The sequence below is a fragment of the Micropterus dolomieu genome, linkage group LG09 (assembly GCF_021292245.1).
Source record: "Micropterus dolomieu isolate WLL.071019.BEF.003 ecotype Adirondacks linkage group LG09, ASM2129224v1, whole genome shotgun sequence".
Taxonomy (NCBI): Eukaryota; Metazoa; Chordata; class Actinopteri; order Centrarchiformes; family Centrarchidae; genus Micropterus; species Micropterus dolomieu.
In genome coordinates this window covers 17,962,909-17,975,830 of record NC_060158.1, presented here as the reverse complement: position 1 = coordinate 17,975,830, position 12,922 = coordinate 17,962,909, and the positions used below count along the sequence as shown (strand labels likewise).

General features: G+C 41.1%; 2 protein-coding genes across 2 annotated transcripts in view; both read left to right on the top strand.

Moving 5' to 3' along the window:
- Window positions 1–354: 354 nt before the first annotated feature.
- On the top strand, window positions 355–9,484 carry LOC123976352 (catenin beta-1-like). The gene is made up of 17 exons (XM_046058452.1): window positions 355–508; window positions 1,519–1,568; window positions 2,122–2,331; window positions 2,445–2,695; window positions 2,817–3,055; window positions 5,022–5,223; window positions 5,344–5,488; window positions 5,680–5,783; window positions 6,099–6,233; window positions 6,404–6,607; window positions 6,745–6,903; window positions 7,010–7,129; window positions 7,328–7,478; window positions 7,579–7,700; window positions 7,920–7,980; window positions 8,243–8,438; window positions 8,539–9,484. Exons 2-16 carry the CDS (start codon window positions 1,556–1,558, stop codon window positions 8,431–8,433), a joined length of 2,307 nt encoding a protein of 768 aa, XP_045914408.1. The 5' UTR covers window positions 355–508; window positions 1,519–1,555; the 3' UTR covers window positions 8,434–8,438; window positions 8,539–9,484.
- Window positions 9,485–12,378: 2,894 nt separating this feature from the next.
- Window positions 12,379–12,922, top strand: part of LOC123976807 — a 1,756-nt gene continuing 1,212 nt past the window's right edge. The window contains exons 1-3 of the mRNA XM_046059152.1: window positions 12,379–12,588; window positions 12,699–12,794; window positions 12,902–12,918. Coding sequence (XP_045915108.1) covers window positions 12,433–12,588; window positions 12,699–12,794; window positions 12,902–12,918 — 269 coding nt within the window. The 5' untranslated portion in view covers window positions 12,379–12,432. The remainder of the gene's footprint in view (window positions 12,589–12,698; window positions 12,795–12,901; window positions 12,919–12,922) is intronic.

Genomic DNA, 12,922 nt, shown 5'->3' with positions numbered 1-12,922 from the left:
AAATAAGTCCAAATTGTCCAACTGTTTGCAGATTATGACTTTATTGAATTTGATAAATAAATGATATAATTTGGTTAGGGGAAATGTTTGTCTCTAAGTTAACTGCGTGTTAATTAAGCCCCTCTGTCAAATCACAGCAGCTCATGAATCACATTCCTTTCTGATGAATGCACCTCGCCCTCCTCACCACTACAGCAAGTATCACACATCTTTCATTTACGAGGGTGAAAAATCTCAATACAGAAATGTCCAACTGCTCTTCACGTAAAAAGATATCACTATCTGGCAATTATAGTTAAAAAATTCGCCATCATCTGGCAATTATAGTTAAAAAATTCGCCATCTTGATGTTCGATCGCACAGGCGGAAGCAACATCTTCGGCGGAGCAACAGCGGGTGTGGTTCGGACTTCTACGGGTGGTTCACCTAGCAGCCCTTTTCCTATTTTCAGCCAAGAGAAAGGAGAAAATTTTCCTGACAAGAATCACGGAGGAGCCGCTCGACTCTGGTAAAAATAGCATGTTACTACATCTATTATACAACGGATTTACAGCGGGACAATGTTTGCTTCACCAAAGAAAATCATCTTTGGCCGGGGAGGGGGCTCCGGTGGGGTTTTCTGATTTGGCTGGCAGCACGGCAGGTTTTGTATGGTGGCGCTTGGATCTACTTTTCATACGTCCTGGGTAGCTAAGCTAACGTTAATCAAACCAGAATTAAACACTTGAATGATTTGCTTAAAAGTCACATTTCCAATAATGAACTGATTTGTATCTGTAATGACTTATAATACTGGTTGCGGGTCAGGAAAAGTCTTAACATTTTTTACCTTGTGGATGAAGCCCTAAACAGTGTTTGTTTATGTTAGCTAGTTAGCTAACTAGCGGAGGGGTTAGCTAGACACGTTAGGTTAGCTCAGCGAGCTTTCAAGGTAAGCTAGCCAACCTGTTAGCTAGCAGTGGTGGCTACATACAAGCCAGCGCTTCGGGCTTAATTTATATGTCTGTAAAATAGGCTTGGTGATTGATGCAACGTGTACATTTATTTTGTGTTTTAAGTTTTGATTAGGCAGCTTGTTACGCTCGTAGTTAGACCCACCATGAGAGGAGGAGACATGGAAGTGATTGCGGGGCGGAGGGTAGTTTCTCTCATTGGAAACCCAAGCTGCGAGGTCGGAACTTGGCCGTGGTAGGGGGAGGGGGAGAAATATGCCTTTGATGTTCTTTGCCGCTGAATGGTGAATTGTGTTCATGCTGGCCTGGAAATACCCACCGCTTTGCTCTCTCGGCTGGAGGTGGAGGCTCGGCATTTCCCCTCATAGCTACGTTAGCAAGCCAAACAAGAGTGAATCAGAGGCTGCTGGCACAGGTAGCGCAGGAGACAGCGGTTTTTATTATTGAGACCACGTAGGAGAAACGCATAAACATTACGATTAGGTTTGGCTTTGGCAAACCAGAACTCAAGGTTGAGTACGAGTTGTTTTATTTTTCCCTTGTGTACTTTTTCCTTTGTACACAGACATATCTGCTGTGCGGGCTGAGGGCAGACAAGAACAATGGCTACCCAGTGTAAGTATGAAAAACTTACTTTGATATAAATTTAAAGTTTTATGTTGATGTGAACACGGCCTTTCATAAAGTGTATTATGTGCACACATTCAATACTACAAGCCTTGAGGCACTGTGGAAATTGGAAAAATGGGGGATAGGTGAGCACATGTTGCAGTTTCCCAAGTAATTATAAATCCTCTTTTGTTACGTTTGAGTTTCTCCTTCAGGGGATGAAAACTTTTCTGGGGGGAATTTGATGTTTATATACTTTAATTATCAGTAACATTACCTCTGGATAAAGGAACATGAGCTTTTCCTTTGCTCTTTGTTCCGTTTATTTCCATTTACTTAAACACGACGTTATGCGTTCCTCTTTATTTTCCTGACACTTTCACCCCTTTTAATTCCTTCATCTCCCATTTGTATTAACTCTCCTGAAACTTTAAAGATCACTCTTAAAAAATGTTCTTGGCTCATAGTGGGAAACTAAGTATGTAGTGAGCAAAGTAAAGATTAGTCTTCTCCTAATCGGTCATTCCTAGTGATTCACCTTTTTGCTCCTTTTGGGTAGCTGATTTGATGGAGTTGGACATGGCAATGGGGGACAGCAAGGCTGCAGTGAGCCAGTGGCAACAGCAGTCATACCTGGATTCAGGCATTCAGTCTGGAGTCACCACCACAGCACCATCTCTGAGCGGCAAGGGAAACCCTGATGCTGAGGAGGATGATCCAGGTCTTTACGACTGGGAGTTCAACCAGCCTTTCACTCCTGAGGCCACAGGTATACAAGATACTGATATATATCATAATATTTGTTATCACTGCATAACTGGTATGGCAAAATCTCTGACAAATGAAAACTTTCTATTATCTCTTATTGTCATTAACTTTCAGACATTGAGGGTTATGCCATGACCCGGGCCCAGCGTGTGCGTGCAGCCATGTTCCCCGAGACTTTGGAGGAGGGCATCCAGATCCCTCCCACCCAGCTGGATGCTGCCCACCCAACGGCAGTGCAACGCCTGGCAGAACCCTCTCAGATGCTGAAGCATGCTGTAGTCAACCTCATTAACTATCAAGATGATGCTGAGCTAGCCACTCGTGCCATCCCCGAGCTTACCAAACTGCTCAACGATGAGGACCAGGTACATTTACAAATGAGTGAATTAACGCACTGTATCACAGTAAAATGTGGTATCATGTAACTTATCAGCTTAATGCAGCAACCAGATCATGTGTCCCTAACAAACATCGCCTCTGTCCTAGGTTGTCGTGAATAAAGCAGCTGTAATGGTGCATCAGTTGTCAAAGAAGGAGGCATCGCGCCACGCCCTAATGCGCTCTCCACAGATGGTCTCAGCCGTTGTTCGTGCCATGCAGAACACTGGTGATGTGGAGACAGCTCGCTGCTCTGCTGGCACCTTGCACAACCTTTCCCACCATCGTGAGGGGCTCCTTGCAATCTTCAAGTCTGGTGGCATCCCTGCCCTGGTCAAGATGCTGGGGTAGGAAACTGGAGGAATTGTGGTGCTTTATTTTGCATATGTGATCATTTATCAGTGTGCACATGCAAGTGGTCTGACGCTGTGTTGGAGTTGTATGTGTGGGGTGGGTTTGCGTAGGAATCTGATTGCGATGAATGGTTTTAGATTTCCTTGTAGCTCAAATTTTGGTTGGTACACAATACTGCACTGTATCTATGAGAGGTAATTCACAAGGCAGGCCCTAATGCTATTTTACAGACTTTTACTATTGACTGCCTCTAATTGGGAAGACTTGTTTGAGTCTTAAATACACCCAGCAGGCTGCAACATCAATCACAAAGGCCTATTCGACAATGGCACAAATCAACTAAAATGTGTTCACACTTGTGTGCCTCACGTACTCCCTTGCTCCTGTTTTCCTTTTCTTTTTAACTCAACGCTGTGCATGAAGGCTGGACAAACAATGCACTCTGCTGCAACCGCTATGAGCCTATCAATCATGATTAAGCAAATAATGAGTAAACTGCAAACAAAGACAAACGGATATAGCTTTCACCCACTTTAGTTTGGTTAGCCAACCATCACACGCACAGAAGTCCATCTTAAAACAAACCAGCAAGTATTAGACGAACCATGTTTTAATCAAAACTGACTCGTTACTTTGCTTTGATGTGAGGAAGCACTATCAAAAGTTGTGCCTATATTCTCAAATAACAACTGAAAATCCTCACCAACCAGTGACATTTCCAAAATACAGAATACTCCACAATGCGACAAATTTGATTTGTAAAAATGTCTTTCTTACTTTGCTCTTTGTATTCTCTGTGAAAAGCCAAAGAACACAGACAAAACAGTTAGCTGGCTGACAAGTTGCGACCTGTTGGATGTCACGTGTGTTTGAATTTGCACCTGGAATCACATTACCACACTTTAAATGCAGGGTCGAACAATAGCATGACAGTGGATGCTGAACTGCATAGTATTATGAGACTACAAGAAGTGATCACCAAATAGATTGAAAGCCATTTGGATTATTTACCAACCTGAGTGAAAAATGGTAATCTTTTTTTTTTTTTTTAAATGTAGCGATAGTTTGTCATGTCACTTTAATGTTTCTATCAAATTTATGTGATTGAGTTTCTTTGTTAAACTTTGAGTGGCCCATTTCAAATTTTTCCTTTAATTTTGAGATTAAGGTAGATGCGTACATTGGACAGCCAACTTGTGTTTTCTGGTAAATGCTCCAAAGTACCAGCTGTACTTTGCAGATGTCTGCATAGTGGTTGCGAGTAGCATGCCAGTTTAGCAAGTTATTTAGGACTGCGTGCTTTCCTCTTATGATGTGTATAGTTACCAAGTTTCATTGTTCTTACACCTCACAAAAAAACTGGTGTTTTTTTCTGGGGGGTGGGATAAATGTACAGAGAGATCGGTCAATAATTTGTCAACTATTTTGATAATTGTTTAGAGAAATTGTGATGGCATTTCTCACTATTTTCAGAAGTATTATAAACCAATGAATTTATGGAGAGAATAACCAGCAGATTAATCCATAATGACAATAACTTAGTTGCAGTTGGATACAAAACAGTTCAAAAGAGCTCTACCTAAACCAACTACAACAGTAAAATAGTGCTTTAACATTTAATGCACGAGTAATAATAATCTAATTACACAATACATATTTGGATAACAGTGACAGGGGATGCATTCTGCATTAATTACAGATGCAAATAATTCTTCCACCTGCATGTAAACTAACATGCTTTAGATAACAGTTACATACTATTTAAAATATATATAAATAAATAAATAAAAAATAAAATAATGGTGAATAACCATGGTAACGTGATGTTTTCATGCGTGTGTGTGATTTTTATCTGGTGTGTGTGTAACTAAAACACTAATTTTAAAGGGTGTTTTTGAAGGTGGTTGTGACTGTTAAAGTGTTGTCTGAATTTTTTTTTTGTTTTGTATATTTTCCCAGCTCGCCGGTGGACAGCGTGCTGTTCTACGCCATCACCACACTCCACAACCTGTTGTTGCATCAGGAAGGGGCAAAGATGGCCGTGCGCCTGGCTGGAGGACTGCAGAAGATGGTGGCCTTGTTGTCCAATACCAATGTCAAGTTCTTGGCAATCACTACTGACTGCCTGCAGATCTTGGCGTATGGCAACCAGGAAAGCAAGGTATTGGAACAACATATTTATGCCTACATTAAATTAATTCATCAAGGCCCTTACATGTCTGCTCACACCACCTGGGTGCCAGCAGTTGGTAGCAAGTCTAAACATAAATCTGTCTTTTAGCTGATCATTCTGGCCAGTGGTGGTCCCCAGGCACTGGTCAACATCATGAGGACCTTCACATATGAGAAACTACTGTGGACCACAAGCAGAGTGCTCAAGGTGCTCTCTGTTTGCTCAAGCAACAAGCCTGCCATCGTAGAGGCTGGTACGTATATACTTGTGAGATAGAAATGAAATGGAAACACAATACAAACATATGTAAATGTTCTGGTCTACCTCACTGCAGTACAACTGGGTGTTACAGGCTCTGGATACATTTTGTACTTGTGGTTTGCTACTCAGGTGAAAGTCCTCCGATGTAATGAATTTGTTTGTTGTACTTCGGCATGTGTGTAGGAGGCATGCAGGCCTTGGGGCTTCACCTGACAGACCCCAGCCAGCGTCTGGTCCAGAACTGCCTCTGGACTCTGAGAAATCTTTCAGATGCTGCCACTAAACAGGTACAATGCGCTCAGTTGTCAAAAATAATTTCTTATGAGCCCCAGGTTCAGTTTACCATTACCAATTCATGTGTTAAATAGCCATATTGTGTAACAAAAATTCCAGTAGATAGAACAGTTATGTTACTACATACATACAATATGCAGGAACCTCCAGTTGTTTTTTGGCACTATTACTCCTTGTCTATTCATAGAATTTAATTTAATATAAAGTGTTAGATAAAACAAGTTGCTAAATTATTTAGAACACATTCATTGCTCTCCCCTCCATTTGTTTTCTTCTGTCCCTTCCAACCCATCCTCTGCTCTCTCCAGGAGGGAATGGAGGGTCTCCTGGGGACCCTGGTCCAGCTGCTGGGCAGTGATGACATCAATGTAGTGACATGTGCTGCTGGCATCCTCTCCAACCTGACCTGTAACAACTACAGTAACAAACTCATGGTCTGCCAGGTAAGAATTGTACAAACGGCTTTTGGAAATGTTGTTTTTATGTCTTAAGAAACCAAGATGTTAGCAACCCTTGAACATTAATATGTATCTCTGTGGAAATAGATTGTGTATTTTGACTCTGTCTGCTGTCTGATAACACGTAGTCCACTGATTGATCTCATCATGTGTAGGTTGGAGGCATTGAGGCTCTGGTGCGAACAGTGCTTAGGGCCGGCGACAGAGAGGACATCACAGAGCCAGCAGTCTGTGCCCTGCGTCACCTGACCTCCCGCCACCAGGATGCTGAGATGGCCCAGAATGCTGTGCGCCTTCATTACGGCCTGCCTGTGGTGGTCAAACTACTCCACCCTCCGTCCCACTGGCCGCTAATCAAGGTCATAAGCAACTCAGTTTCTCCACACATTTTTTTTCCAGCCTAAAAACATAATTTTGACCAGCCCTGCACATCGTTGATTAACTGGATTTAATTCCAACTAACTGAAATATGTTTAATCCCCCCCCCCCCCAACAGGCCACAGTTGGTCTGATTCGTAACCTGGCTCTTTGCCCAGCCAACCACAGTGCTCTGCGGGAGCAGGGAGCCATCCCCCGACTGGTCCAGCTGCTCGTCAGGGCTCACCAGGATACCCAGAGGCGCACCAGCATGGGAGGCAACCAGCAGCAGTTTGTGGTGTGTAACCAAGCCAACAAACCCTCGAGCTTTCTTTATTTGAACACTTACAATTTTCATTATATGTGTATTTGATCCCCCCCCCCCCCACCTCAAACACACACAGGAAGGTGTGCGTATGGAGGAAATAGTGGAAGGCTGCACAGGAGCTCTGCACATCCTGGCCCGGGACGTCCACAACAGAATTGTCATCAGAGGGCTCAACACCATTCCACTCTTTGTCCAGGTAAATCCAACCCCTTCACTGTGAATCTTACTTTGAAGACAAACTCTTAGAGTCACAAGCTGCATGTAACAAAAAACAAATCTGTTGATGAGCAACTTTGATTCTCCCTCACTCCATTATTTTTCCACTACCTGCATGTCAGACTCATCTGTCTTTACCGCATATCTTATCCTTCTCCCTGCTATTCACTGTCTCCAGTTGCTGTATTCTCCAGTGGAGAACATCCAGCGTGTGGCGGCAGGTGTGCTGTGTGAACTGGCTCAGGACAAGGAAGCCGCCGAGGCTATCGAAGCTGAAGGAGCCACTGCACCTCTGACTGAGCTTCTGCATTCCCGTAATGAGGGCGTTGGTGAGTATGCATATACAGACTGTGCACACATTTCTATTTGTCAGTGTACTTGTGTACTGTCTGTGCACTTGACTTACATTTCTGTGTATGTCTCCTTTAGCAACCTATGCTGCAGCCGTCCTGTTCCGCATGTCTGAGGACAAACCCCAGGACTACAAGAAACGTCTGTCAGTGGAGCTGACCAGCTCTTTGTTCAGAACTGAGCCTATGGCCTGGAACGAGGTAACACACACACACACACACACACCAACATATAAACTATGGTGAAGTACAACCCACTTCTTCAGAAGTGATCGAATTAATATCCAACAATGTCAGTATTTTACAGTATTTACTGCGTACAATTAGCAAGGTACTATATATGAGATAAGACAAATACATCTACTCCTCTACATAGGCTGGCTTATGTCAAACTTTACTCACTGTTTTGCCTTTTTATAGACTGGAGACCTGGGACTGGATATGGGAGCACAGGGGGACCCTCTGGCTTACAGGCAGGATGGTGAGTGCCTGTTCTATCTGTAATCTCCGCTCTGTTCCTCACTTTATTTTACATTTATTTATTTTTCATTCTTTGGTTTATTTATTTTGATCTTTAAAAGCATCTGATCTCTTGATACTGACAGAAAAATACATTGTAACTGTATCGAACGCTATGCGACAAAACCGTGTCTTTTCAGCATGTACACCACCAGTAGTGACAGCTGATCACTACCGACACTGTCTGTGCAATAAAATTTTTATTTTTTGATACCTTTTTTCAGATGGAGCCTACCGGGCCTACCCAGCAGCCTACGGCCAGGACTCTCTTTTGGACCCCATGATGGAAGGCGCCGACTACCATACTGACACTCTGCCTGACCTGGGCCACCACACTGATCCGTTGCCAGACCTTGGCCACACCCAGGACCTGATGGACAGCAACCAGCTGGCCTGGTTTGACACCGACCTGTAGGATTGGTAAGACAGACTTCCAAAGAAAACCATAATTACAGTATGTGATATAAAAAGCAATACATTGATTAATTGATAGAGAATTTTGTCCTGTGCTCTTTTGCAGTTGTATTCTGATAGAACCTGCATTGTGATTGGCCTGTATTGTCTGAATCAGCATTATGATTGGCCTGTATAGTTGTTGAAGAGGAAATAAAGGGTCTTGGAAAGTGCCTGACACAAGAAAACAAAGAAGATGGTTGCCACGGGAATGTTTAAGCAAGTTGAAAGTGGGGGGGGGGGGTTAAATATCAGAGATGTGGGATCACACAATGGAGGTCTTGGAGCAGGTTACCTGAATGGATGAGTGCACATGAGGTGGATCTTAAAAGTTTGAAACACATATGTTTTAGCCTTGCCTGTATTCTTCTCAGTTTTTTCTTTCTATTTTTCTTATTCTATTTTTTTTATTTCATTTTGTATTACTCATTCTCCGTTATGGTACTGACCCAGCTTGCCTTCGCACTAGCCATCTTCATTTTCTCTTCCATGCTAGTCATTTGTAATATTTTTTTTTTAAACGTATATTACATGTAGTGTTAAGTTATAGTGATATTATACAATGTTCCTTTTGGTTTATGGCCGAATGTGTAGAACACTAATAATCAGTTGAATTGTACTCTGACTTAAAGTGTAACATTGTGTAGTTTTTTTTTTTATAATCTCAAAAATGGAGAATTATGCATTCTTAATATGTGCTTGTTTAAGCATAAAATATGTCAGTGTCACAAATGTTCTAAAGAGGGATATGGGTGAAATTGAGGGTGGGTTGGGGATAAATCTAGAGACAAGTGTTTTATATACAGTATCACTGGTAGGTTAACAACTATTTTGTATGCTATCATTGGATGTCTGATAGAAAAGTCTTTAATGCTATCATTGGTGGTCTAATAAAACCCAGTTTTATGTGCTATCAAGGGTAGCTAGGTTGATGAACCAGTTGTAGTCCTGCTGTGCTTATTTTGGAGACAAGGTTATGACACGGCTGAACAATAAAATGGCATTTTATTTCATTTAGTCTCTGTTCTGTCTTTTGTTCATACATGGGATGCACTGGTGGGTTACTTCTTTGATAGACAGGCTGTGTGTTTTCAAGTTTTTACAGTATGTGGGGGAAAGGAATATAAATTATGGCCGGTGAAATAAGGCTGGACGATATGGCCAAATGGTATGTTTATGGTCAACATTACAAACACTTGATGCTAAACAGTGAATCACTTAACAAATCTTTTCAAATTTTTTTCCAGTCCCTTTTCCTCAAAATAAAAATGTGCAAATTCATTCATGATTCAAATAATTACATCGAATATTTACTGATGATTGAACATTTATATTGTTATTGGGGAAAATTATATTGCGGTAATTGTTTTATTGCCCAGCCCTACTGTGACATTACCTTCTAGTTGTGTCTTAACAGTCGTGGTTCTCTGTCCCATTCAATGACTCAGCATTGCAGAAATCTCATCTTAGACAAACATGTTAAATCAGTGATTTGAATCTTGCATTCATCATCTCAGATAAACATTTCAAAGATCTGACCATTTCTTTCAGACAAAAATCTGGAAGCAGTTCTTCATCCATTTATAACTTGTCGGTTAGTTTATTGTAATTCCTTGCTCTGTGGTATTGTAAGAAATTCCTCTTCTTCCTGCAGCTCATCCAAAACTGCTGACAGGATTTTGACTCAGTTGAGTCAAAAGTTATTTAGCACATCTTTTAGTGCCATTCACTACCCGAGGTCCTTGGATGCGTTGTTCCAAGGTCCAGATTCATGCTCAAAGGTGATGGAGCCTTTGTGGTTAAGGCTCCCACATTGTAGAATGAGCTAAATAAGCAATTGAAAAATGGATACTACCGAGTCAATTAAAATATCACTGATTTAAAGCTGTGTTAAGAAAGAGATGGGAACTGAGGCCTTTGCATTTGTATGTATATGTACATGTGTGTATAAAGGATATTTTCAGAGGAAATTATGTGGTAGACTATCTTAAAATGTAGGGTTCACAGCAGTGAGCACATCTGTCCTGCTGCAATCACACTCTTTCCTAAATAGTCTAAAGCTTCATTGCTACAGTTAACTCCAGTAGTGTGTTATGTCCTTAGTCACACACACTGTTTTGGGGATATAGAGGGAACATCTGACATATTAAGCAACAAGGACATCCAATAAAAGTGCATTTTAGTGTGCCAAGAGGATTTCACCACCAGAAGATGTTAGAAAGACGTTTTGTGAGCAAATGCAAAGTACAATATGCCTAAGGGCAAACTCATCCATGTCAGTATCTGGTAGCCAGCCAAGATGTTTCATTTCATTGATCATCACTGCACCTCCAGTCATTGCAGACTGTTCTGGTTGTGAAGTGTGAACAACAAGATTGGAAGAAGAAGTCAGGGGAAAAGCTCAAGAGTGTGGTCAAGGTTCTTGTAGTTTTTCCTGCTGTTGTATTTCAGAAATGGTTAAGCAGCATAACTGAGAAAAGCAATCTGAAGGGACTTGACTTGTTCAATGGCAGTGATACAGATATACAAATATTTAAGAGCAAGCCATGGCTGCAGAGATTCAATATATATGGGGGGTAATAAAGACATACTCAGAATGAAAGATTAAATGGTTTATGAGAGCAATATGAAGAAAGGATAGAAGTTCACTTTCATGGTATGCTGGAAGACAGGTAAGCCTGATCTGACATGACTTAAAGCATCATTTAACCACTGCGATAACAGGAAGAAAGGGTTTCCTTTCAGTGTAGGCTTATGCTTTTTAAAAAATATTTTTTTAGATGTAAAGTAAGACGGAAGGTATGTGGAAATCCATAATCTGTCAAATAGGCCTAGAGTTTCTTGGATAAAATGTGCACCATAAACAAATTTAAAACATTCATCACACACATCTATCTTTACAAACCTAGACCGTGTTCATTGATTTCATGTGTCCATAGTTGTTAAAGAATAATTATTTCATGTATGCCTTTAGAAACGTTTGCAAAAATCCAATTGGTAAGGTGCAGACCTGCAGCTTCTTCTGAAGTGAATCTATCACTACAAGCCCTTAAGACAGGCATTTAAAATCAATAGGACATTAGAGTGTGTATTCCATGTTAATGAGAACCTTTTCATAAGTGAATGAGGTTCTGAATCCTCAGGTGGGGTCATGTACATGATAATGGCTATTGTCTAATGGGTTACCTGGATGTAGTTGTTTGTATATGATCCATATCTCTTCAGATGTAAATAACACACAGAAGTTCCAAACCATAGAATTCAACAACTCACGCCAGTTTCTTTTTTCTTCTTTCAAGTTTCTTTTATCCTGTTGTGGTAGTCTTTTATCTGCCATATTATCAAAATATACACACATTTCATCATATCAAAGGTATAAAAAAACTGTGTACACTCATCTTAATACCAATTATGCTCCATTGTCACATAGTTAAAGACTTGTGGTCAGTTGTCAACTGGCCCCACTCAAATTTTTCCACCTCATTAACGAAACAAAACGTTCTCATTAACCTGCAGTGCACATCCTATTCAACCACTACAAGCTACTTCCAGTTGAATACATGTAAATGTATATTTTTGTATGTTGCTGTGAAAGAAGCCTGAAAACCAAAGAAAACTTTATACCCTCATAAGGCCTTCTAATAAATAAATGTTAGTCTGCCATGCCCAATTTAAAGTTTAGATATAAATTCTGGAAAACAAAGAGGCAGATCAGACACCATATAGACATGCTGATGAACTTTTGGAAACTATTACTGCAATCACTGGCTCCACCTCCAGCAGTAGTGGCTCATCTACTTATCAAAAGGCCCTCATTAACCTGCACTGCACACCCTCTAATGCCCTATTGTCCCAACAGGACTTATACCTAGAGCTGCACTTCACGTCCACATCTGCACTCTGTGAGGTTGTGATCACTCTGTGTGTGGGACTTGACTCCTCTGACTCTCCAACAAGCAAAATGCAGAACAGGACAGAGAAGTTTGGGGCTCAGCTGCCTCTCTTTGCTCCAGCCAGCAGCTCTCAGCAGCATCTGTTCAGGAAGAGCACCACCTACCTGGCTAAGATTGCCGTTATCCTCCAAGACGCTCCCGGCAAGATGCTCACTTTCACTCAGGTAAGAAAGAGTCAAGACATTTGCAATAACCATCTTTGAGAAAATTGTATAGGAAACGCAAATTGTTGTTTGAAAAACATTTAATTTAATTTCTACTTGATGTTTTGTAGTTGATGGACAGACTGGCACCATTAATCTCTGAAGACAGAAAATCTGTTGAGAACAACATCAGAGTTTGTTTATCAACCAGCAAATGTTTTGTCAAGGTAAGTTTCTAGTCCAAAACTTTGGATATTTCAAATGAACAAATGTATTATTTCATTAAGGAAACAGCTCAACCTTGTCTCTAAAAACCCTGTGCTGTATTTTTCAGGTCCCGGTGGTCCCAGAGTCA

What these genes read in the sequence shown, in the direction of transcription:
- LOC123976352 (XM_046058452.1), top strand. An exon ending in GCCCTGGTCAAGATGCTGGG is followed by an intron (nt 3,056 to 5,021) that starts GTAGGAAACTGG and finishes ATATTTTCCCAG; the next exon opens with CTCGCCGGTGGACAGCGTGC. An exon ending in CAGATGCTGCCACTAAACAG is followed by an intron (nt 5,784 to 6,098) that starts GTACAATGCGCT and finishes TGCTCTCTCCAG; the next exon opens with GAGGGAATGGAGGGTCTCCT.